The 23,169-nt window shown below is 43.7% G+C and overlaps 1 protein-coding gene across 3 annotated transcripts in view; it reads left to right on the forward strand.

Moving 5' to 3' along the window:
- The window catches only part of MGAT1 (alpha-1,3-mannosyl-glycoprotein 2-beta-N-acetylglucosaminyltransferase), a 118,912-nt gene extending 97,669 nt beyond the window's left edge, over positions 1 to 21,243 (forward strand). For all 3 annotated transcript variants that reach the window (XM_069237336.1, XM_069237338.1, XM_069237337.1), the window contains one exon: positions 17,489 to 21,243. In XM_069237336.1, the coding sequence (XP_069093437.1) occupies positions 17,569 to 18,945 (1,377 nt within the window). In that variant the 5' untranslated portion in view covers positions 17,489 to 17,568 and the 3' untranslated portion in view covers positions 18,946 to 21,243. The remainder of the gene's footprint in view (positions 1 to 17,488) is intronic.
- Positions 21,244 to 23,169: the final 1,926 nt, after the last annotated feature.

Genomic DNA, 23,169 nt, shown 5'->3' on the forward strand with positions numbered 1-23,169 from the left:
GTCATCCTCCAATTGATCATCCTTGTTAATGCAAGTTTCTTTTGCGGTTGCCCTCTTGGATATATCCCTGAGGCAGTCTGCATACAGAGGGGGTTCTGCACTCAACCATTTAATGACAATGCAACATTTCACCAGAATCGGACCCAAGAGAACCAGTTTCTTGCTTAGATATTTGTTGGAAGTGATCAGGATCAACCCCAGTATTACTTGTCGTACGCCTAATTGTACTTGCCACCTAGTGGTCGTGTTCAAACTATCCAGCACTTAGCTAAAGTAAGGAGCCAGGACTTTACAGGTCCAGGTTATATGTATAAACGTCCTTTATCAGGTTTCTGCATTGTGGGCAGGCCTCTGACCTATCAGGGTTGATCTTGTGCTTCTGGTAAGGTGGGCCAGATCTTGCGGGCCGTAGCAGAAATTTTAGCGTATGGTAGATTTTGACCGATTCCCAGGGTGAAATATACCACAGCATCATGAAGGATAAAGTGTACTCTGGGGTATAAGTCCCCTACATTCGCCATTCCTCCATTTCTGCACTGACATGGAGTCTTAAAATGTCTGAGATGGTTTTAGAATCCAGAGCGGTAGATCCGGTGTGTATGGTGCACTCTGGATCACACTTTTGATCGTCCCTTCCCATATCCAAGGGACAAGCCAGATAAATGTTATCAGCTCTTAATCTAAGTCAACTAATCTCCTCACCCCACACACACTGCGTCTCACACTTGGTTTCCACTAACCATCAGACAGAGTGGAACAAACAGTAGTATGCTAGATCATTTTGCAGTCTCTTAGCTGGATGGATGCTAAAAGTTGTAAGAAGTTAACTCCGGATACAATCTGCTTATCTCGCAAGTGGCACAAGATAAAGTAGCAATATCTAATAAACATCATGTGGAACTCCTTACCAACATTCATTTGCAATATCAAAACAGGCACTAATAAATTAAATCAGTGGCTGGGCTCAGCAATGAACAAATTGGTTCCATCTGTCTTCCATGCCCTTCACCAAGTAAGTCGGCACCTTGGTTCTCTGTCATTACCAACAGACAATTTGAAGTGGAAATGGTGGAGAAACTATTCTGTAAGGGGGAAAAAGAAATAGAACTTTGCATTTAAAGCTTACTGTAAATCCATTAAAATCACGCAAATCAGTTTCTTCGTCACAAAAATGAATACAGCCATATGGACCTCATGACATTTTTCAAACTACCAATTTTTTTTGAGAAACTGGAAAATCAAGCTAAATTCGAAACCAACAAACAGTGTAACTCTAACTGGGTGCTTCCCCGTTTTACTTTATCCAAAGCAAATACAACATTTCCTAAACTCAAAAAGGTCAGCCACCAGAAGCTGCAAACCAGGGTCGCCTGACCAATATCCACCTAGGGTGCAGGCTAAAGCAATGAAAGTAACAAACCCAGTTTTCAACATTTTACTAAATACCCCATTGGACTTTGCCTCTGCTACTTTTTAGAAGCTGACAAGGTTTTAACCGCTTAAAAAAACCTTCTGCTAATCCTGCCATCTTACCCATATTTTGTCCCACCTCTCTGCACAGCATTTTTCATGATGTTAAAAAAAAATTGGTTAAGACTCTTATCAGAATATTTGGAGCAGTCGGGAGTTAAGTATTTGTCCCAATGTGGCTTCGGGCCACAATATATTACAGAGTCTGCCCTACTGGAAATGTCTGACCCATATAAAATTCCGTGTGCCGTTCAAAACAGTGCCGCGTGCACCTCGCCTTGAAAGATGCTCGGAGGTTGGTATTTTCAGCTAGGCATTAAGATAGATACAACTGTTTCTGTGTGATAGACAACAAGCAGTGACCATGTCCCATTTTTGGTGAGGATGCAAAAGGCTCAAATTTATTGCTCCCTGGGGATCATCGTTTAGCCCTCTTTTCAATTTGTACATGACTCCATTGGATCATTGATGGAGACTCTTGGGGTTAAAGGAGTCAATTATGATGATAACTATGATCATCCTTTCTATAGACGTAAAGCACAGATTTGCTAGAAGCTTCCTTCAAAAGTTATCTGTTTAAGGTCATTGGGTGGATGCAACAGATTACACAAGTAGTAGCTGAGACAAATCTGAGTGGTGTTTTATGAAGACCAATTTTTCTATTGGTTGATGGCCTCAAGGCCTGCCAAATTCTCCGTCCCCAACTTTGCTAGCTTTTTACTATGCTCACTAAAATTCTTGGTTCTTGTTCCCCTTAAGCTCAAACAGTGGTAATCATTTCCTGGATTGACTACGCATGCAGTCTTTATTTTGATCTACCAAATGCTTTGACTAATAGGCTGCAGGTAGTACAAAATGCTGCTGCACACGTGGTTCCCGTGCTCCTCCCTTGTTCCTCTACCTTTGAAGTTCTCAGGCACTTGCATTTGTTGTCAGTGCATAAGTCAATTCAGTTTGACACTTGTCCTAGCGTACAGAGCATACTATGACACTGGACCCGAATATCTTTGAAACATTTGAACATTATAATTCAAGCAGGGGCATCTCTTTAAACTACCACCTTTTAAACTGATCAGGTAAGAAGGAAGATCCTTTTCTTTCACAGAAGCACAAGGCTAGAATGACCTTCTAGCTCTCTGGTCATCACTGAAAATCAGTTCAGAAAACTCTTAACCTGGTTTAACTTTTCCCTTCGACCTCTCAAACAGCTAACTTACCTGGTTTGTCTGTTTGTACTGGGACACCCTTTGGGGCAGCTCACCGGGCTCTACAAATCTGTATCATTCATTCCTCACTTTTTATTTTTAATTTTTTATGTGCACCTCTTTTGAGCCACTGCACAATTGCCCTGTGAGATTGAATACAGTTTCTCATTGCCAGAACGTCAGCTTGACATGTTTCACCCCCCCTTACACCACTTTCTTCCCAGAGAAATTGGTGTTCAGGGGTTCTGCTTCCTTTCTACCAAAAGTGGTCACTCCATTTCAAGTCAGGCAGGCTATCACCCTTCAGCATTCTTTGCTCCACCTCCACCCTCTAAGTAGGCAGAGAGACTCCAGTGGTTGCCCCTAAAAAGGCACTAATCTTTATGTTCCTTGGTACAATGAATACAGAGTGGGCAGTCATCTCTTTGTAAGGTTCTGCACTGCAAAGAATGGCAAGACCGTGCATAAACAGACCATCCCTCATTGGGTTGTTCTGTTCTGTGCATAAAGATCTGCTATGTCCTGGTAAAGAAGCAGCCTCCGTAGGGCTCGCTGGCCTACTCCACCAGGACAGACGCTGTTACCATTGCGTTGGCACACGGAGTGCCTATCCTAGACATTTCAGGCAGCTACATGGGTGTTGGTACACATATTCACAAAGCAGTGCTGCCTTGAGAGTGGCATTTTGCCCTCTTGATCCTGCAGAACCTTTTGGTATGATTGTTCAGGCCCACTGCCTTTGGAGGTACTGCTATATCTATTCACAAGGTGCGGCATCTGCGGTTGGAAGTCCATATCAGAAGAACAAGTTACTTAGCTTTCGTAACAGTCTTTCTAGAGGATATTCTTTCTACAGATTCCTCAGATCTGCTGCTATTCATGTCAGTCTGCTGAGGTGGTCTCGGTCTGACTGCTATATTGCAAAACTAGACAACATCTAGGGTGCACAAAACCACTGATTTGTCTCTTGGTTCACTAATCACATTGTGTTGGTAATGTAATGGAGGTGCCCCTCCCCTGTCCGTGGTAGGTATTCATTACATCGTATTCTGCATGCTGTTATGTTGCTTGTGTTTGGGCTTCCTGGTACTTCTGGGCAGTCGCTGTGATCTACGTTTACACCTGACAAAGAGGCACTGTCAAATCAATTTAATAATTTTGAGACGGCTTATATAAATATACCACTTTCAACTATGTCCACAAGGCATTAATGTACCGTAAAATGCATAACTACCATGCTGTGATGCGCAGCACTTGAGAAATTATGCATAGGGTTTAACGGGCAGCCTGCTCTTTAGGCCTAGCTGCTTGTGCGAGCCGCTACCCCTTTCTTCTGGTGGTTGTCATTTCAAAGGTGATGGTGAGGTCGCAACGAGAAGTGACATTGTGATTCTAAGCCATCCACACAACTGACCCAGCTGCTCTGACCACGCTACAGTATCCCCAGTTTACCTGATGCACCATTTTCCACCCAGCTCTCTCTCGCTCCTCCCAGCCTAGTTCAGGAGTGCTCCATAGGGCATTTATCTTCCCAACTACCCCACAACCTCCTCACTCCCAGCAGCATAATGGCCACCATAAGCAAGCAGGAGACCTTGGTTCTGTGTAAGAGAAGCACATTGTCTAAGAAGCCCATGGATGCCTGGCACTGCCAGGCCTGATACACTCAGCTAAATTGTGCAGCCTGCCTGTTAAAATGAAGAGTATCGTACTATTGGATCCTTTGCGCCTTAATTTCCATGTCCATAACTTGTGTCCTGAATATAACAAGTGACTTGCGGCATTTACAGCACTCTTCCTCTTCCACAGAAGCCCATCCCCCCCACCCCACCTTTGGCTCTCAAAAACAATAATGTAAGGAAATAGTATCTCCCTAAAATGGTACTAGTTCTTCTATATTAAAAAAAAAAAAAGCAGGCTTTCCTGTGTTCTCCTTCCAGTGTACTTATAAAGAGACAGGCAGCGCTGGATGTTAGTGGACAGGGGACTGCTGCTTATCCTGGTGTCCTTGGCCTCGGGTGAGGACATCTCCTAGCACTGAGTACTCCTGGCCCTAATCCACTCTCCATGGGAACTGGCAGCGCATAGCACTGGAGTTTTCCTTTGTATACCTTTGGACTAGCCTATACCTGGGAGCTCCCAGGAGATAGTCCCAGCCACCACTTTAGTACTATCATACAACACTTGTAAGGTGTCCCCACCCAACCAAGCCTTCACAGCGCCCTCGTCGAGACCTCTGAGGATTTCAGTAATGAAATGAGGCCGGAGGAGACAATTTTTATTCAAAACTGTGTTTGAAACACAATCCTCATCTAAGAATTATATTGATGTTAAGAGTCTTAAGGTTCTTCCAGGAGAAGATACCTGGTGTTGCATATATTAAATGTACGCTCTGGGAGATTGGCTTGCTCTTCCTCTGGGACACCTCGGATCGAGCCTTGTCAGTCTTGAGCTTTTTTGGTTTAAGAACACATAAAAGGACATCTCTGGTTGCATGAACTGAAGAGGGTAAAGGGAGGGAATTTAACCAACCTGTTTCTATATATAAAGGTTACCCTTGCATATGAACCATCGTTTGGTGGTGTTCCAGGATGTATGCCTTCACAACTTTATTTAAAATGGAGGTGCGGGGTTTTCCCTCTGAACATTGCCAGATGGGGTGAGAAATACCGTAGCACCAATAAGTGCCCCTTCAGCACTAGTTATTGAAACTTTACACCACTTTGCTTTTATCTGTCCTGCTTAAGCACGACCACTAAAACACCCATTTTCAATGCAGTGGGTGTCGCATTTGCTCGAGTTAGAGCTATTAGCGTTGTAAACCCCTAACCGGACTTTTCTTGTCACATAAATTGAAAATGAAAAGTAAAACCGTTTCATATAAGCAAGCTGATTCAAAGCGCCTCGCCATGAGCGTGAAGGAGAGACACAAGAGGAAAAAAATGTGCTCGCAGTCAAACATATCTGCAAACGTGCAATTAGCCATGTAACAGGGTCGATGTCCAAGTTGGTAACCAAACCGCCCCAAGGATGGACAAACGTAAAGCATTTACTAATGATGAGAGAGGATTTTCGAAAGTCAAGCCCACAGAAGTGATAGGTGTGCAGTGGGTGTGGTTAAAAGCCCAGATACATACCAACACGTCAGAAAAGCAGCGCTTGTGTGCTGCTATGCTCAACCTAAAAATGGCTCGTACCCGTGTGTAAGCTCCTTGGATTCACTCGGTTTGTCCCCTTTTTACGCATACTATGCACTAACACAAGAGAATTTATTATTGCGTGATGAAATTCCTACATGCTGCTTTGCTCAGTTGCAACCCCACCACTCTGAGCAAGCAGTGATATATATTTAACAATATTGGGTGAGCAGCACAATCCTTTCATAGTTTCTCCCCGTCCCTTGGCACTTGCACTTTACTTAACTTTTCTCGAGTCGTTGCTGTTTTAAGAAATTTTATTGTGATTGTATGAACTGAAACATTTTGTGGACTTAGCATGCTAGTGTGCTTAATAACCCTGAAGATGGTCTTTTACCATAAATGCCTACATTTATTGTATCAACTGTCTTACTTAGCAATGGTTTTGGCACTATGTGTGTGATAGATGTCTTGAAGGGTTTCTTAGACTATTGTTTTTTTTTTTTTTTTTTTTTTTTTTTTTTTGCCAGTGTCCTTAACGAGCCTGATGATGAACTATTATTCACTGCCTTGAAGTTGGCACATTAATTGTTGTTTTACTTGGCATCATTTGTGGTTGGCACCATATATCGTATTTAGTATGCTACAGCATTGCTTTTATGATTGTTTATTAAGTTGAATGCATTGACTAACCCGAAATAAATTAAACCGAACTATATTGATGTACAAGGGATGTGTGCAGAACAGTATAAGGACTTTTAGTGTTCGGAGTGCAAACACCCCACCCACTGTGTGATAAACATTTTGTCCATGCAATGCGAATGAACAGCATTTGTGAATGCCTGTGTTAGCGTTTTTTAGGACATTAAAGCTAGACCTATTGGCTTTGCCGGTGCTTTTTTTTTTTTTTTTTTTTTTTTTTTGCTAGTTCGGTTGAGTCCCATTTCCTCCGTTTTAAGCAAGTGCAGTAAGTATATAGCAGAATTTGTATCCATGAACTTTGCTGGGAAGCACCTCCACCCGAGGAGACAAGACGCATTGTTTACTAAAGTCAGATAACATCAGGGGAGTCGTTAGCTTCTGTGTGAATTGGCAGACTCCGAGCAGTTATGCCAGTGGATATATTTTTCCATATCCTGTTTGTGTAAATGGAGAAGGCCTGCATTCGGGATTGTAAGGGCTGGGATCGGGATAGCTTTAGGTGCGCAGAAGCCTTGTTAGCACTAAAAATGTTAATACATACGTATGCATGCACATACAGAGCATTTCTGTAAGAATGACGGCAATGGATTAGACCTTTTCAGCCTTGAGGCCAGTCCCATAGAGTTTGGTTTGCCTGACATGACAGCCGTGTTTGGGGTGTCCGGCAATGTGAGTGGCAGCATTTTGCGTGTTAGTTTCCTAGTCCATGGTGGAAACAAGACTGCTGAAGGTTTGTGCAAAGCTGCAAGCCTGCCAGAGCGCCCTCGCAATGGATTAGTTTGTGTTTTCATGCAAGCACATCGCTTTAGATGTATCCTCTGTGCAGTAATCCTCTTGAAGGTGAAACCAGCTCTTCCTATACAGTTCCCTTTGATACACTTGGACACTCTGGCCGGCCACTCGAGCGCCTGTGTGTCGTGATAGTTTGTTTCTGTGTCGGTGCACCAGTGTCTCAGTGCTTGCTCCACTAAAGCCTGCAGACCAGTTTGAATCGTTTTGTCCCTTTGTCTTTGGTGCTCCTTTTAACGCGCAGTGGAAGGTGATTACATCAATGGATCCAACCCTGTGCCAAGATGGCTGCTGCTCCTAGGAGCAATGAGTTCAATCTGCTAACCCGATCATTTACTCTACTCTTTCTGGTGCCACAAAAGCCTACTGCAATATGAGCACCCAGTAAGGCAATGCAGTTTACACCAGCAAGAGTTACTTTGGGGAGTTTCTGTAGCCCTGCAGGGATCACCTAGTGCATTCTTGACTCCTTGCCATGTGTCTGCATGAATCTGAATTTTCCTTCGCTTAATGGGACATCTGTTGCCCCACTAATTGACCCTCGCTAGCATGTCTGCTCCGGGTGCTGTCTGTCAAAGATTTGCTGGCATGTTTTTATGAGCGCCTTTACTGTCACAATTACCAGTTGTGGCCGAGTGCATGGTCTAGTGTGGTGTAGACCTAATCTAGAACTTGCTTCCGTGCTGGATTAGCGATTGCGATTTCCTTACTTAAGAGGCTGTAGGTGAAGACTTTCCCAGAGCTCAAGTTATCTCTCGTTACAGATGCTGTGAAGCTTGTGTGACGCTGAAACCGAAGTCTTGACATCAGAAGTTGCGTGGGTTCCCCTGACGGTGTAGCCTAACTACATATCTGTTATTTGCCTGTGTATTGGTCAAACAAAGGGTGCGGCGGTATTGTATGTGGAGCTGCTTCCATCAGTAGGATAGGGATTTTAGAGTGGTGAAGCTGTGGAATCCTGGAACCTCTGTGCTATGCTATGCAGCATTAGGAAGGAGATACTAGCCACAGAGCCCCCCTGGGACTTTGCTTTACAGCGGCTGCCCTGCACACCTGGTATTGATTTGGAACAGCTTTACTCTACACATTAGAACCTCCGCCTTACTGCTGGAGTTCCGCAAGAAGCTGAAGACCTGGCTCTTCATATAGGCTCCTTGGGGATCACACACCTGCCAAAGCACCTGGATGCCTTCTCAGGTGATTAGTGAGCTATACACATCAACATAACATTGTGGCCAATTTGAGAAGCTCTGGCATGTCTTTGGTTGCAGCGCACTGTGTATTGTTGTGCAAAGGGTTATTTTGTGTGAAGGAATATACAGTTATTATGGTCGCATTGCTCTAAATTAGTTGTGACAAAACACAGATTAATTTGTTTTACTTGTGAGTAGAAAACGTATCTCACTACAGACCTTTCTTCACACTTCACTCGGTAACGACCCTGGCTTAGGTTGATGCCTACATTCCACCCTCTTGGAGGAGAGGAGTACATGTTTTGATTTCGCTGAAGTTGTCTACTACCACTAAGTGGTTATCACCCACCAAGAGCTCTAATAATTGGTTCATAAAGTTGTAGGAGTCAGAGCTGTGTTAACTAAGCTTTTGAACGATACAGCTTGACCTTTAGGTCAAGCGCATGCCAATGTAATGCTGTTTGTCTCATAGGTAATTAATTATGGTGTTTGATTTCTCTGGTAACTGCACAGATGGAAGAAGGGCGATATCTGCTTAGGAATGTGTTCTTTTGCAGTCCTAGCCACCCCGGACTTCCCATCAACTTTAGAGATACTTTAACATGGGACTCCTTGAGACTTTTTTTTTCTTTTCTTTCTAATTCCTAGTTTTAAGATTTGGGGACATGGAGACCTTTTAAGTTTCTTGGCTCCCAAAAGTTGAGTTAATCATTAAAGGACATCACTAATATTAAATATAATTTGCTTGAAATACCATAATTTCATATAGTAAATTAACTAACTTATTGAATATACTGTCACTTTTAATTACACTTTCCTAAATCACGTGCTACCCCTTAACCCTACCCTTTCTTCAACCCTAAAAATCCCTTACTTCCACATAATGCTACTTTTCTGTGAACCCTCGAAACATCTTGCTATCCCTCACAGCTACTCATCCCTAAACCTCTGTTTTCTACACAGAAATATGTGCTTTTTCCCCCTCCATTGGCAAACCTGGTAATATAGGCTTTAACCCCTTCTCTGCCAGGCCTTCCCCCCCCCTCACGTGCCAGGCCTTTTATTTGGCTATTTGGGTCTGGGCGCGCTTAGGCCCTCATAACCTTTTGTCCACATAAGCTACCCACGCCAAATTGCGTCCTTTTTTTTCCCCCTAACATCCTAAGGATTCTAGAGGTACCCAGACTTTGAGTTCCCCCTAAAGGAGACCAAGAAATTAGCCAAAATACAGTGAAAATTTGTTTTAGTTTTTTTTTTTTTTTAAATGGGGGAAAAAAGGGCTGCAGAAGAAGGCTTGTGTTTTGTTTTTTCCCTGAAAATGGCATCAACGAAGGGTTTGTGGTGCTAAAACCACCAGCTTCCCAACTTTCAGGAACAGGCAGACTTGAATCAGAAAACACAATTTTGGCATTTTACTGGGACATAACCCAATTGTACTTTTTTTTTTTTTTTTTTTTTGGTGTACTTTCAGCCTCCTTCCAGTCAGTGACAGAAATGGGTGTGAAACCAATGCTGCATCCCAGAAAGCTAAACATTTCTGAAAAGTAGACAAAATTCTGAATTCAGCAATGAGTAATTTGTGTAGATCCTACAAGGGTTTCCTACAGAAAACAACAACTGAAATAAACAAAATATTGAAATTGAGGTGAAAAAAAACCAGCCATTTTTCTCTACGTTTTACTCTACCTTTTTCCTGCATTGTCAGATTTTTGAAAGCAATATACCTTTACGTCTACTGGACTCTCGTGGTTGCGGGGATATATAGGGCTTGTAGGTTCATCAAGAACCCTAGGTACCTAGAGCCAATAAATGAGCTGCATCTTGCAGTGGGTTTTCATTTTATACTGGGTATACAGTAATTCATTTGCTGGAATATAAAGAGTGGAAAATGGGCACAAGATAAGGTGTTGAGGAGCAGTGGTTATTTGCACATCTCTGAATTCTGGGGTGCCCATACTAGCATGTGAATTACAGGGCATTTCTCAAATAGACGTCTTTTATTTTTTACACACTGTCTTACATTTGGAAGGAAAAAATGTAGAGAAAGACGAGGGGCAGTAACACTTGTTTTGCTATTCTATGTTCCCTCAAGTCTCCCGATAAAAATGGTACCTCACTTGTGTGGTTAGGCCTAGGACCCGCAACAGGAAATGCCCCAAAGCGCAACGTGGACACATCACATTTTCCCAAAGAAAACAGGTGTTTTTTTGCAAAGTGCCTACCTGTGGATTTTGGCCTCTAGCTCAGCCGGCACTTAGGGAAACCTACCAAACCTGTGCATTTTTGAAAACTAGACACCTAGGGGAACCCAAGATATAGGGTGACAAGTGGGGCTTTCATCAGGTTCTGTTACCCAGAATCCTTTGCAAACCTCAAAATTTGGCTAAAAAACACTTTTTCCTCACATTTCGGTGACAGAAAGTTCTGGAATCTGAGAGGAGCCACAAATTTCCTTCCACCCAGCGTTCCCCAAGTCTCCCGATAAAAATGATACCTCACTTGTGTGGGTAGGCCTTGTGCTCGCAACAGGAAATGCCCCAAAACACTATCTGGACACATCAAAATAATCAAATAAAAAACTACCTGTTTTTGTGAGGAAGGGGATGTGGCGGGGGAGGGCGACACCTTCCTGGGCTCAGCAGCCATCTAGGGAAACCTACCAAACCCAGACATTTCTGAAAACTTGACACCCGAGGGAGTCCAGGGAGGTGTGACTTGCGTGAATCCCCCAAGGTTTTCTTACCCAGAATCCTCCACAAACCTCAAATTTAGCTTATCAAAAAAAAAATATATATATATATTTCCCACATTTCCCGTGTGGGATCACCGCACGGGACACATTTCTTACCACCCAACATTCTCCTCAGGCTCCCGGTAAAAATGATACCTCACTTGTGTAGGTGGGCCAAGTGCTTGTGACAGGGAAGAGCCAAAAACATGTCTAAATTGACGGGGAACCAAAGTGGGTCCAAAAGGGCAGTTTGGGGAAAGCATTTTTAGGCTGACAAGTGCAGCAGAATTTTATCGGTATAGTTGAGACAATGCTGGGTGATGGAACCTTCCGGAATCTGCAGGAATCCACTAAATTCCTATCACAAAAATGTGGGAAGAATGTGTGCTTTCCAGCAAAGTTGCAGGTTTGCAGGGCATTGTGGGTAAGGAAATGGTGCGGGGTGCATGTGAAGCACACTACTGTACAGAATGACTAAAATGCAGTTGCCAAGCGTTGTATGTCAGTGCATCCCATTGCTTACCATTGATTGGCTTTGTTCCTTTAAAAAAAAAAAAAAACTGGGGAACTGTATTCATTTTTTTTTTTTTAATTCACTACTGCACGTTCATAAATCTTTATTAAAATTTAGAAACTGGCCGTCACTTCAGGGCTATCTTACTCTGACTACTGTATTATCAAGATACGTTTGTGCATACTTCGCATTTCGTAATTATATTTTTTCCTCTTTCTCTATTAATTTTGCTGAACCTGAGCAGCATTAGCAAATATTTAAATGTGAGATGTAGTGGTCTTCAGGGAGTGCAGCAGTATGTTAGTTGTACTGCTTAGTTCCTTGTCCATGGTTTGAGACGTAGCATTAAGATTTGTTTTTGCTCCACTTGGCATCTGTTGTGCAGTCCTCTTTTCTGATAAATATGCAGGTTGAGTGCAGATATAATTTTGTGTGTAATAAGCATGGTGTGAAAGAGTCTTATGGTTTTTTTTTTTTTTTTTTTTTTTACATAAACCTAATTACAGTGCCTGGTCTACTTCTTAGCTGTCTTATCTGTATCTTCTACGCTGGCATTGCCAGGTCAGTATGATTATGGTGGAATTTGAGATTGCACCTTCCAAGTGTCTGACTATTGATCACTTAATTTCATGAGGTAATGTTCTGAACTGTAAAATATGGACATTGCACCAAGAAATTCTTTATGCACAGAGACGAGAAGTGGTGGTTACTCCTTTGCCTTTTTAGTCCTTATGAATCAGCAACCCGTTATTTTGCTTTCTTCTTATTCACCGTCTTGTTTAAGCTTTATTTAACTCTAGCGCCAGGATTCTCCTTATGGAGCAGTGGACATGCTCTAAATGTGACTTAACATAACCTTTTCATGACCGGTTTGATCTCTGGCCTAAGCCACTCCCTCTTGGTAGGAGCCCAGTGAGTTCACGGAGATCCCAAGGAGGATTGGAGGTGAGAGTGGGGAGCGGATGGGTCAGTTTAGCTCATTGAGTACTGGACCTGGTCTCCCATCCTGCAGGTCAGTGCCACCCCGCATAGTAGGACCTCGGTGGTATAATGAGAGATGTCTTCTATAGTGCACCATCAAGACAGTTGTTTACTATGTGCTATACGTTTTTTTGGTTTACATTTTCAAAAAAAGAATACCAGCTTACACCAGAATGGCGTAAATTTGAATTGTGAGGAAAGCCACTCTTGCTAATGTAAATGGCTCACGAGCAAAATAATTCAGTAACCTATGCTCCAATCTGGTTCTCTTTAGAGAGACTGGGTGAGTTTTACATGTTCCTCATGGGGCCTATCTCTTGTGAATCCCTAATGGAGGGAATTCTGTAAATATTGTGGTGTTGGCATGATATTACGTAGCTGTGATGTAATGCACATTCTGTTATATTGTTTATTTCAAGCATTTGTTACATCACTACTGATGCTTGCTAAGCATCTGCCTCTAAGGCTGGTGTGTCCGCGCATCCATTCACGCACTTATCTATTTCAACATTCGTCCCTGCACTCGCCCCTTAAACCATCCATCCAAGTCTTTACCCATTGACTGTCCATGCACACAGCCACTCACTTTTAACATTTATTTGCCCATGTAACCACACAAACTCACAGTCAGCAGGGAAGCGTTTTCACATATTAAATAGTCATATCTGTTGGCATTGCCAGTTCTTGATCTTTCTTGCATTTCTTTTATTTCCTGATGTGATTTTGCCAGTCATTTATATATTCAGATCTGGCCCACAGGTACTATAGTTTCTGATTGTCATTACGTGAAAATCAAGAGCACTTTAATCATTGGATCATTCATAGGTTAACATGCTTAAATCGTTTCTCAATACATTTCAGACGGCAGTATAAATGTCCATTCACGCTGTATATTACATGTTGTTTCAGATCCTTGTCATTATAATAGGCTTACCCTCGTCTCCTAATTTGTGGTGATCTGCCCCACGTGTTTTGTATAATCTGTTTAATACACATTCTTGTGTTTTTGGTCTGCAGAGTAGAAAACATTTTCTGCACTCTAAAACCGAAATGCTAGTGAAGATCCAAAACCTCTCGGACCTTTAGCATACCTTTAGACTTTGGGCCTGATTACGACCTTGGCCGATGGGGTACTCCATCACAAACGTGATGGATATTCCACCCGCTGTTTTAGAAGTTCCATAGGATATAATGGAGCTTGTAATATGGTGAGCGGGATATCTGTCACATTTGTGATGGAGTATCCCATCCGCCAAGGTCGTAATCGGGCACTTAGTGTTCAGTATTTTGATGTATACCTCTTAAATCAGAGTATAAAGGTGACCTGAATCTGCTATCGCTCACTTGCACTATCCATTTGAACAGTGAACCAAGTCTCTATCGCCTCAGAACTCCCACTTGGAGAATGCAACCTTTTCTCATCATAAACATATCCTCAATGACTCCTTCGCTGCTGTCTTTATACTGTGTAGTGAAAAACCCACGTTCCCAGCACTGACCGTATTGTCATTCATGGTGTATTACTTTCTCCACGATTATTACTCACCATCTTGTCTAACAGGCCACCCTTTCTGTCTTGTTTTCACCACATTTAACTACTCTCACAAGAGGTATTAGTAACACTCGCTTAATCTGAGTGTTGACTTGTGCCATTGTTGTGCTAATTGAGTAAACAACTGACCATGAGGAGCCAGAGAAGTTGCAAGAAGGACTAGCTGACTTGAGAAGCCATGAGGTGAATGCTCAGTCCTGGTGGAGAGACACCATCAGAACAGTGAAGGATGCTGAGTTGAAGGAATCGGTCATGTGTTGGGATTGGAAGGTAATCTAAAATGGTATTACCTGCTATCTACAAATAACAGTATCCTAGCGCTACAGCAAGTATAGAAAATGAGGAAGCATCTAAGATTGAATGGGAAGAGCCAGGTGTTCAAGGCCTTGCAGAGAGGAAGAAGATGATCCTGTAGTCATGCATGGGTAGACTGAGTTATAGAGTTTTGGCGCCGAATGAGGGAAACCTTTTGACTCTCTGTTACTTCTAGGAGGCCAACGGTCCGCTTACCAGAGTGTGAGAAGGCAGATAATGAGTGATTTTTTTCTTTTCTCCGTTCGCATGAGCCAGTGCCATGGACAGCTATAAGGGTGAGCTTTTTCAGGGCCAACAAGCAAGAACAAGGAGAGAGTTAAGAAACTAATCTTGCCACAAAATGTTGGAGGACTTGCTTTCAGTGTAGCAATGGCTTAGGTGATCCTAAGAAAAGTACATTGCTTTAATCGAGGCAACTGAGAATGGTGGCTTGCACAACCGTTTTGCAAAGACTGGAAGGAAGGTAAGAGTTCTGGAGGAACCAAGTGAAGTCTCACTCACCAGGGAGAGCTTATATCCAAATTGAACCTCGCATTACCAACAGCAGCTGAGGTCAGAGCAAGATCCAGGGTCCATAGCATAAGAGGGGTTTAATGCCTGTAGTGGCTTGGCCCCTACAAAGATCAAACGCTCAAGTTTTGTTGGTGTTTAGTTTTCGACAATCACAACTCTTCCACAGAGCAACCGCTGACATACAATCTTGAAAGCTGGTGTGATCCACACTATTACAAGCGAAAATAATTTGGTTTGGGTATGGTCAGTGTAACAATCCTTCTCGGCCAAATGAAATTGTAATCTGAGCAAAGGGTGCACGCGGATATTAAATTAGGAGAGATGAGGGATGATCCCGGTGAACCCCAGTGCTCAAAGGTTTAAGTAAACGCTGGACAAGAAAGTAGCTCCTGATCCATGAAGTGCTGGTAGCACCATGCTCGGGACAGTATTGAATGTGGTGATCAAGTCCAGTAAGGACCTTGAAAGGGGGGTGGGGGAAGGACGGTGCTTACCCTGATTCATTGCATTTGGAGCCCATCAAAAGCTGCCACCAGTGTAGATTCACTGCTGTGGTGTGGACGGAAGCCAAACTGAACTAGGTCCAATAATCATCTTCACAAAGTTTGAAAGCTGGGAAAGGTGTGCTGTGGTTTCTTTACTTATGGGGTAATTTGTGGAGTAGTAAGATTAATTTTACACAGTTTCTGTATTCTGTGGTATGTTATTGTGTTATGATCCATGTTTCATGGTATCGCAATTATGGCCTGGATTGGCCTTGTCTTCTGCTATGCAGTGGTATGTTCCCCTCAGACACTGGCTGCCTATCTCTCAGACTGTAATTAGATTTGGGTGCTTGCACTCCCAGAATATTTGAATTTGAGTGCCAATGACAGCTTCTTTGTCACAAGGAGGAATAGACTGTTACCTTTAATAATACTGTGTGCGGAAACAAAACAAACGCACATTTCAGCTCAAAGCTTCTGATTTTCTTGGGCGTCGGTTCTTAGAGCCTCCAGTTTTTTGTTAAACTTTCTGAAAAATCGAAGTAATTAATCCCGATGGTGAGCGTAGCTGTTGTGTGATGGTGTCGGTCGAAGGGCTGATTGAGCTAATGAGAATAGGGTTAGAATACAATGACTTTCCCCCACCCCCCTCCTTTTGCAGGTTGAGAACACACTTTCTAAACCTTGTGTGATAGCCAATGCATTCTAGGTGTTAGTCTTGTTTCTTCCATTGAACTAATTCGACTATCACACCAGAAATTAATGATTTGTAAGTGGCAAGTTCGGGCTGGAGATGGTGTCCATAATGACCTGGGGTGAGGTGGTGACCCTAGGTGAGTGTGTACACTGAGAAAATGGAAGTGAGTAAGTGGAATAGTTGCACAAGGCTAGGAGCTGGTCCTGATAGCAAGATGGTCGTCATTGTAGAAGTCTTCCATACTAGGCCTAAAGGATCTATCTAGAACTGATATAACAAATTTGACTTAAGGCATACTTCCGTTTAATTTGTTTTTTTTTCCCTTTCAGTTACCACCCATATGAATAGTTGGTGTCTAAAATGTGGATTAGTGCTTAGGTTTTTTAAGTTAGGCTGCCGTAATGCATAACATTAAAGTTCAACATAAGACTCTTGCCAGATATTACCTCATGTTGATATTCTTCGTAATGTTATTTTCGTGATTGTCCATGCGTCGTCTTCCGAAGGTTTTTATAATCCTTTGTCGGTAGAAGCCTCTTTATAGGCAGGATGATTATCTGAGGATAAAACCGTGTTTCTCTCCAGGCAGGGACTTCTTTTTTGTTATGCTAATTTAACTAGGGAGCGTGCACTCTCCTTCCTGTGTATTCAGTCTCTTCTCTTCCCCAGAAGAAGGCATAAAACACACTTCCCTGGGATTTTTGGTGATAGAGAAGCCTGTAAGCAATCTACTTAGCTGCACCAAGAATTGCCCCTCGGTCTGTCCAAGGGCTCCCCAGTAACCTAGCAGTGCACAAACCACATCTTTGTGGAATGACGTCCTCTGCCTGCAGATATAGACATGTGCAATGGTTATCTTGTATGGGTGACTGCTTGCAGTCCACATGTTTACTTCTAGCCAGGCACAGTCTTCTGGTTTAAGTGTTAGGAAGTAAAAAGGCAATACAGCAGGTACACTGACCAGAAGTCTCTGCTTGTCTTAAAAAAAAAAAAAAAAAAAAAAGTTGATTAAATTCACGTTTATGACCAACATTTGTGTATTACATCTAGATGGTGGAATGAGGGGTACAAGTCAATGAAGCAGCATTTGTTTTTCTAACAATGTTTTGAACTTGATGTTGCACAAGTTTAGTATTGCAGTTTTCCACCATTGCACATGTGCCACCAATCATGTTTTTCTCTTTTTGTCTATTTTTCTTCTCAGATTCATGGCTGTGGGTGTAGGCCACCAGACCCTGTGAGACACCAAGAAAGGGAAGTGAGACTGATTCGTAGGTGCAAAGAATGCCTAGGAAGAGCAACTTGGTCCTCTGGGGCGTGATACTCTTTGTGGCCTGGAACGCTCTGCTTCTCCTCTTTCTCTGGACCAGGCCTGGGCCTGATGAACATGGTGCCCTAACCAACGAGGTCATCAGATTGGCAGAGGATGCTGAGATGGAGCTGGAGCGCCAGAAGAGCCTGCTACAACAAATTCATGATTACAGTGCTGTCTGGAGCCGGCAGCGGAAAAAACCTGCCACTACCAGGGTACCAGCTGCTGGTGCTGCTTTGCCTCAGGCTGCCAACGAGGACGCTGTCAAAGGCCCCACCAAGATACCACATAGACCTGCTTCCCCGGCCCTGCCTGAAAATGCTGTCATTCCAGTGCTAGTCATCGCTTGTGACCGTAGCACGGTTCGGCGCTGCCTGGATAAGCTAATCCAGCACCGCCCCTCCAAGGAACGATTCCCTATCATTGTCAGCCAGGATTGTGGCCATGAAGAGACAGCACGGGTCATCGCAGGCTATGGTGATGCTGTCACGCACATAAAGCAACCTGACCTGGCAGACATCCGTGTCCCGTCTGACCACCGCAAATTTCAGGGCTATTACAAGATTGCCAGACACTATCGCTGGGCACTTAGCCAGGTCTTCCGCACCTTCAAATACCAGGCAGCTGTTGTTGTGGAGGATGACCTAGAGATAGCGCCAGACTTCTTTGAGTATTTCTCAGCCACCTTCCCTCTGTTGCGCGATGACCGTAGCCTCTGGTGCGTGTCGGCTTGGAATGACAATGGGAAAGAGCAGATGGTGGACAGCAAGCACCCAGAGGCTCTTTACCGCACAGACTTCTTCCCAGGCCTCGGTTGGCTGCTGCTAGCTGACCTCTGGGAAGAGTTGGAGCCAAAATGGCCCAAGGCTTTCTGGGATGACTGGATGCGCCACCCAGACCAGAGAAAGGAGCGGGCCTGCATCCGTCCAGAGGTTTCCCGTACCATGACCTTTGGGCGCAAAGGGGTCAGCCATGGTCAGTTCTTTGATCAGTACCTGAAATTCATAAAGCTGAATGACCACTATGTGCCTTTCACAGAACAAGACCTCTCCTACCTCAAGAAGGAGAACTTTGAACGGACCTTCCTGGCAGAGGTATATAATGCCCCCGAGGTTCGGGTGGAAGAGCTGCTGGGAAACCAACGCAAGGAGCTGGGGGCAGTTCGGGTGCAGTACTCTAGCCGTGATACTTTCAAGGCTTTTGCCAAGGCCCTTGGTGTCATGGATGACCTCAAGTCTGGCGTGCCGAGGGCCGGCTACCGCGGCATTGTCAGCTTCCTGTTTCGTGGCCGCCGGGTCTTCCTGGCGCCTCGACGTGATTGGGCTGGTTATGACCCAACCTGGAGCTAACATATCCCAAGTGTAATACAAGACTCTCCACTGGAGGCTGAGCTGCAATCATGTCACCTTCAGGACTATGTGTGGCATTCGAGTGCTTTGTGGGGTGGGGGGTGTTTGAGGGAAGAATCGTAGCACTTGTTGTAGGGGACAGGGAGGGGTTGCTGGAATTTGGGGTTGGCAGTTTGATAAATGTTTGAGGTTTGCAAGTGGTTACATTGAATGCAGCACTAAAGCATCCCAATACAGGGTAAACCAAGGGCAGATAATGTAGTCTTTTGACAGATCAAAACCTCTACCAGTGGCTGGTACCCAAGTTGTTTCCTCTGTCCTGCTTGTTGTGGAGTAATAAGCCATGTCTAGCTGTCTGCTTGCACCCCACACTGAGGATTCACCTTTGTGGGGAAAAAACTTGATGGTTCTAAATAGTAGTGGGGTTTCCATAGGTTGGTGTCTTACCACTCAGACCCATGAAGAAAATCTTGCATAATAGTTAGTGAATCCTAGTGTTTATGGTGCATGTGGTTTCCACCAAGTCAGACTACTGGAGCGGCTTGTGGCCTTCTGGTCTGTTTCAGATCACGTTTCAAAGGAGGGATATTCTAGCAGCTTGTTAAGAGGCATCTCTCCCTGTCCCCACCTGACGTGTCTGTGTCGATAAAGTAATGTGCTCTTTACTATTTTCTTTCTCAGTTTGAAGTACTTTTGAGATTTCTGTAAAATAATTAGATGAAGCCCATTCGAAGCTTGGCTTCGGGATTGCTGCATTGAAAGGGGACTGGTGGAGAATAAGAATGAGAGCATGTTACTACTGGGTGTTCTCAAAATTGGTTACTTGTTGGTGCCACTACCTGAAAAGTGGGACAGGGTGACTGTTACCTATGCACCCTTTCTTCGGCACATCTGCCAAAATATACAAACACCAAAGGGACATCTTTTGCCAAATACTGTTGTAGGAAAGGTAGATGCTAGAGGACTGAGTTCCTCTGAAGCGGCTAGATTTAAAACCAGTTTACTGAGTAACCAGAGAGGATATACCGGTAAGATTTCCTAGCCTGCCCGCACAGACACCACTTGTCACCACTGACCACCCTGTTACTCACGGCCTTCCATCAGTTAAAGTGTCAACAAATACAGCAACACCATGCTCTGCCAGATCTTCTTTGAGTTTGATATTTTTTTCTGACCTAGTCGCAGGTAAACTAATGCAATGCAATGCACTGTGCTATGCAGAGAGACCGCTGTTTACAGGTGTGGAAAGCTGATCTGCTGCGCACACACTGTTGTGTTGGCTCTCGGTTTCCTTCTGTGCAGTGTCTAGAGGAGCACTTCATTTGTTTGCCTTCCTTTCAGCAGATCAAAGCATAGACCCTCCCAAAAGGAGCACTTCTTTAAAGGTCATTTGTTTTCCTTCCTTGTTCCTGCCTAGGAGCCCTTAGTCGACAGTATGTTTGGCACTGTTTTGGGGAAGAAAAAAAAAACATTCTTCCCAAGCTTACAGGAATGAATATTGGTCTGAGCAAAGTGCATTTTAGGGTGGGAGGGGCTGAACAAGGTTGCCTGCTCACATGGGTTATGAGTGTACATCTAAAGATTACTGTAGCTCCCCAACAGCAGGTATACACAGTGTCTTGTACATGGAATCATAAGGCTACTTGTTCTCAACGGGGCGATGTATTCATACTGACTGTTTTGATTTCATTGTGCAAATTGTGTTTTTAAACTGTTTATGGCGAGACTGGAAGATTCAGATTTTGTTTTGCTGGGTATAATGTAGGTTAAAACCGGTCACCATTCGTAAGGTGAGATTAACCAGTCAGCCTGTGCTTGCGGAAGTCTACACTGTTGATCTGGGATGGTCTTCAACTCAGACCTTTTTGACTCCCATCATTAGCTACTGAACTAGATGCTGTACCAGGAAAGGCGGAACTATAGGGGGGGTACCAGTATGCTTCTGTGGCAGGCCACTTCCTGGCAAAAAAACACGTCATTTGTTGTACACACGTGCATTTTATAATCTCTCTTCGCTGCCAGCGCCCCCCACCTCTGTCCACAGTTTACAGCAGCCGATGCCTGTTAATGCTGGATTTGTGATCTGTTTTGTTTCATTTGATATCTCATGCCGTTGTTCATCAGTAAACCAACTCCTTGCCCAGGATATTCTTCGATCCATGGAACTCCATCACACAGGGCTCATTGAAGGTGAAATTTACACCCAAGACCCCTTTTACCTCTTTGGGAAGGAGGACAGGAGGAATGCACAGGAACAGAAAATGTTTTTCCAAAATAAAGTTCAATCCTTTGATCGGTTTCTGTCTTTTCGTGTGGGTTTGTTAAACTTGCCTCCCGTTGCACAGTGCCTTCTCGGGCTTGCTGTGCCTGTTGCAGGGCCTGCCAGCTCACCGTCCTGCCCACACATTGCTCCATCCAGGGCACCGGTGGGAGGCGGTAGCAGATTGTGCAGTTGGTTGGTGTTTTCAAGTCTGCGGTGATCTTATCTTTGAGTGCAGTGACCTTACCGAGCCGCATGAGATGAGAACTTCCCTGTGGTCCTTCCTGTTAAAAAGTGAAATAACTCATTGCCTACTTGTGCACTAACATTATTACAAGCGCTTCAGAATCTTGTTTTTGAGTTAGATTTCTTTGAAATTGTAATGTATAGCAGCAGTAATTTACAGCTATAACCATGTATGGCGCTTCTTTCATGAATGTTTCATTTCAAGAAGTACCCACACCATAACCCAAGGATAACGTGTAAACACAGCACAAGAAGCAGTAATCCATTTTCATGCCCTATTCCAGATCTGCGATCAAATGTTTGATTATGGGAATGGAATGAGTGAATGGAACGCAGTTCACGAATTGGCCGATTCCAGCAGTCTGTTTGCAGCATGTCTGGTGGTGAAGCATGAAATGGTCTAAAATGCTCGTGTCACCAAAGAGAACCCCCTGGGCTTGAATGCCAGCACAAGCGTGCTTTGTGCTGTTGGGAGCAGAAGGCCGCATAGCTTACTTACACGCTTCAGCTAAAGGTAAACCGTGGTAGCGCCGCTCCCACGCGTCTGATGCGCCTGAGGTGTAGCCTGGCGTGGCTGATTTCCTTCCGCATAGCAAGTGTATGAAAGCAGCGGATGATGCAACAAGGTAAACCAGACTCCAAAGTTAGCCTTTCTTTGTGGAGCTGTCAGACTACACAAGTATTCCACACAGCCAACCAAATCCTTGCACCCAAAATACCACACAATAGCCCATCTTAAATCAGTGTGAAATTGTGCAAGAGTTCCTGGATTTGCAAAGAAGCCATGAAGCTCAATGGATTGACATAAAAGGAAAAAGCAACCCTAGACACGTCTTTGGTGTGTACATAAAATATGCTTTGTTTAAAAACCTATGTATTTGTAAGTATGGTTTGTCTATGAATAGAGCCTATAATTCACAGCAGATATAACGAAGTTAGCACTACACACTCCTGACTGCTCATAAAGGGTGCATCGATCGCTTGCTTTGAAATGCAATCCCATATTAAAGTGCCATGCCGGATCTGGGATCGTACATGGTGAATAACTCTTTAATCCTACCATGCAATTTTTGATTGTAGGGATCCTATAATAGACTGTTGTCCTGTTTTGCAAGCATTCTGCTATGGCTGCCAAATATGCCCATGTTTGGTATACTAAGAAAATATGTTAAAAGCTAAACACAGCCTAAGTTATTTATTAAGAGATTATTCTTTTGTTAAGAAACATGTGAACCTTTACCATACTGAGTGGTTGGGCTTCCGGCTTACTGTTTCCGGCTTAGTCGGGTACCCCAACCATGTGACTTCGGATGCCTTAATCACCAAGTTTAGAGATGTGGGACTGGGGTGTATTGTCTTCCCTCGGATGGCGTGGAAGGTTTGAGAGCATCCAGTGACTGAACAGTGGTCTCCCAGGGATTGAGTGCCAGTGTCATTGCATGTAAATGATTTTGTCTTGGAGCATTGGCATAGGTGGCTGGTTTCCCACCTGCTACTGTTACTATCACTTGTGGTGTGGAAGGTGTGCCAATCTACCATCCACTGGTGCATTCTCTTTGAAGGCAGAGGGGTGCACACATTTTGCATTTTCTCACATTTATGTATCTCCTAATAATCCTTTCTTTAATTTTTTTAAAGATATTCCTTACTACACTAGAGTAAAACAGAAATAAAAGAATGTATACTTAATGTGGTGCAAAATTAAGTTACAGTAGAAT

Source organism: Pleurodeles waltl, chromosome 6, assembly GCF_031143425.1.
Source record: "Pleurodeles waltl isolate 20211129_DDA chromosome 6, aPleWal1.hap1.20221129, whole genome shotgun sequence".
NCBI lineage: Eukaryota > Metazoa > Chordata > Amphibia > Caudata > Salamandridae > Pleurodeles > Pleurodeles waltl.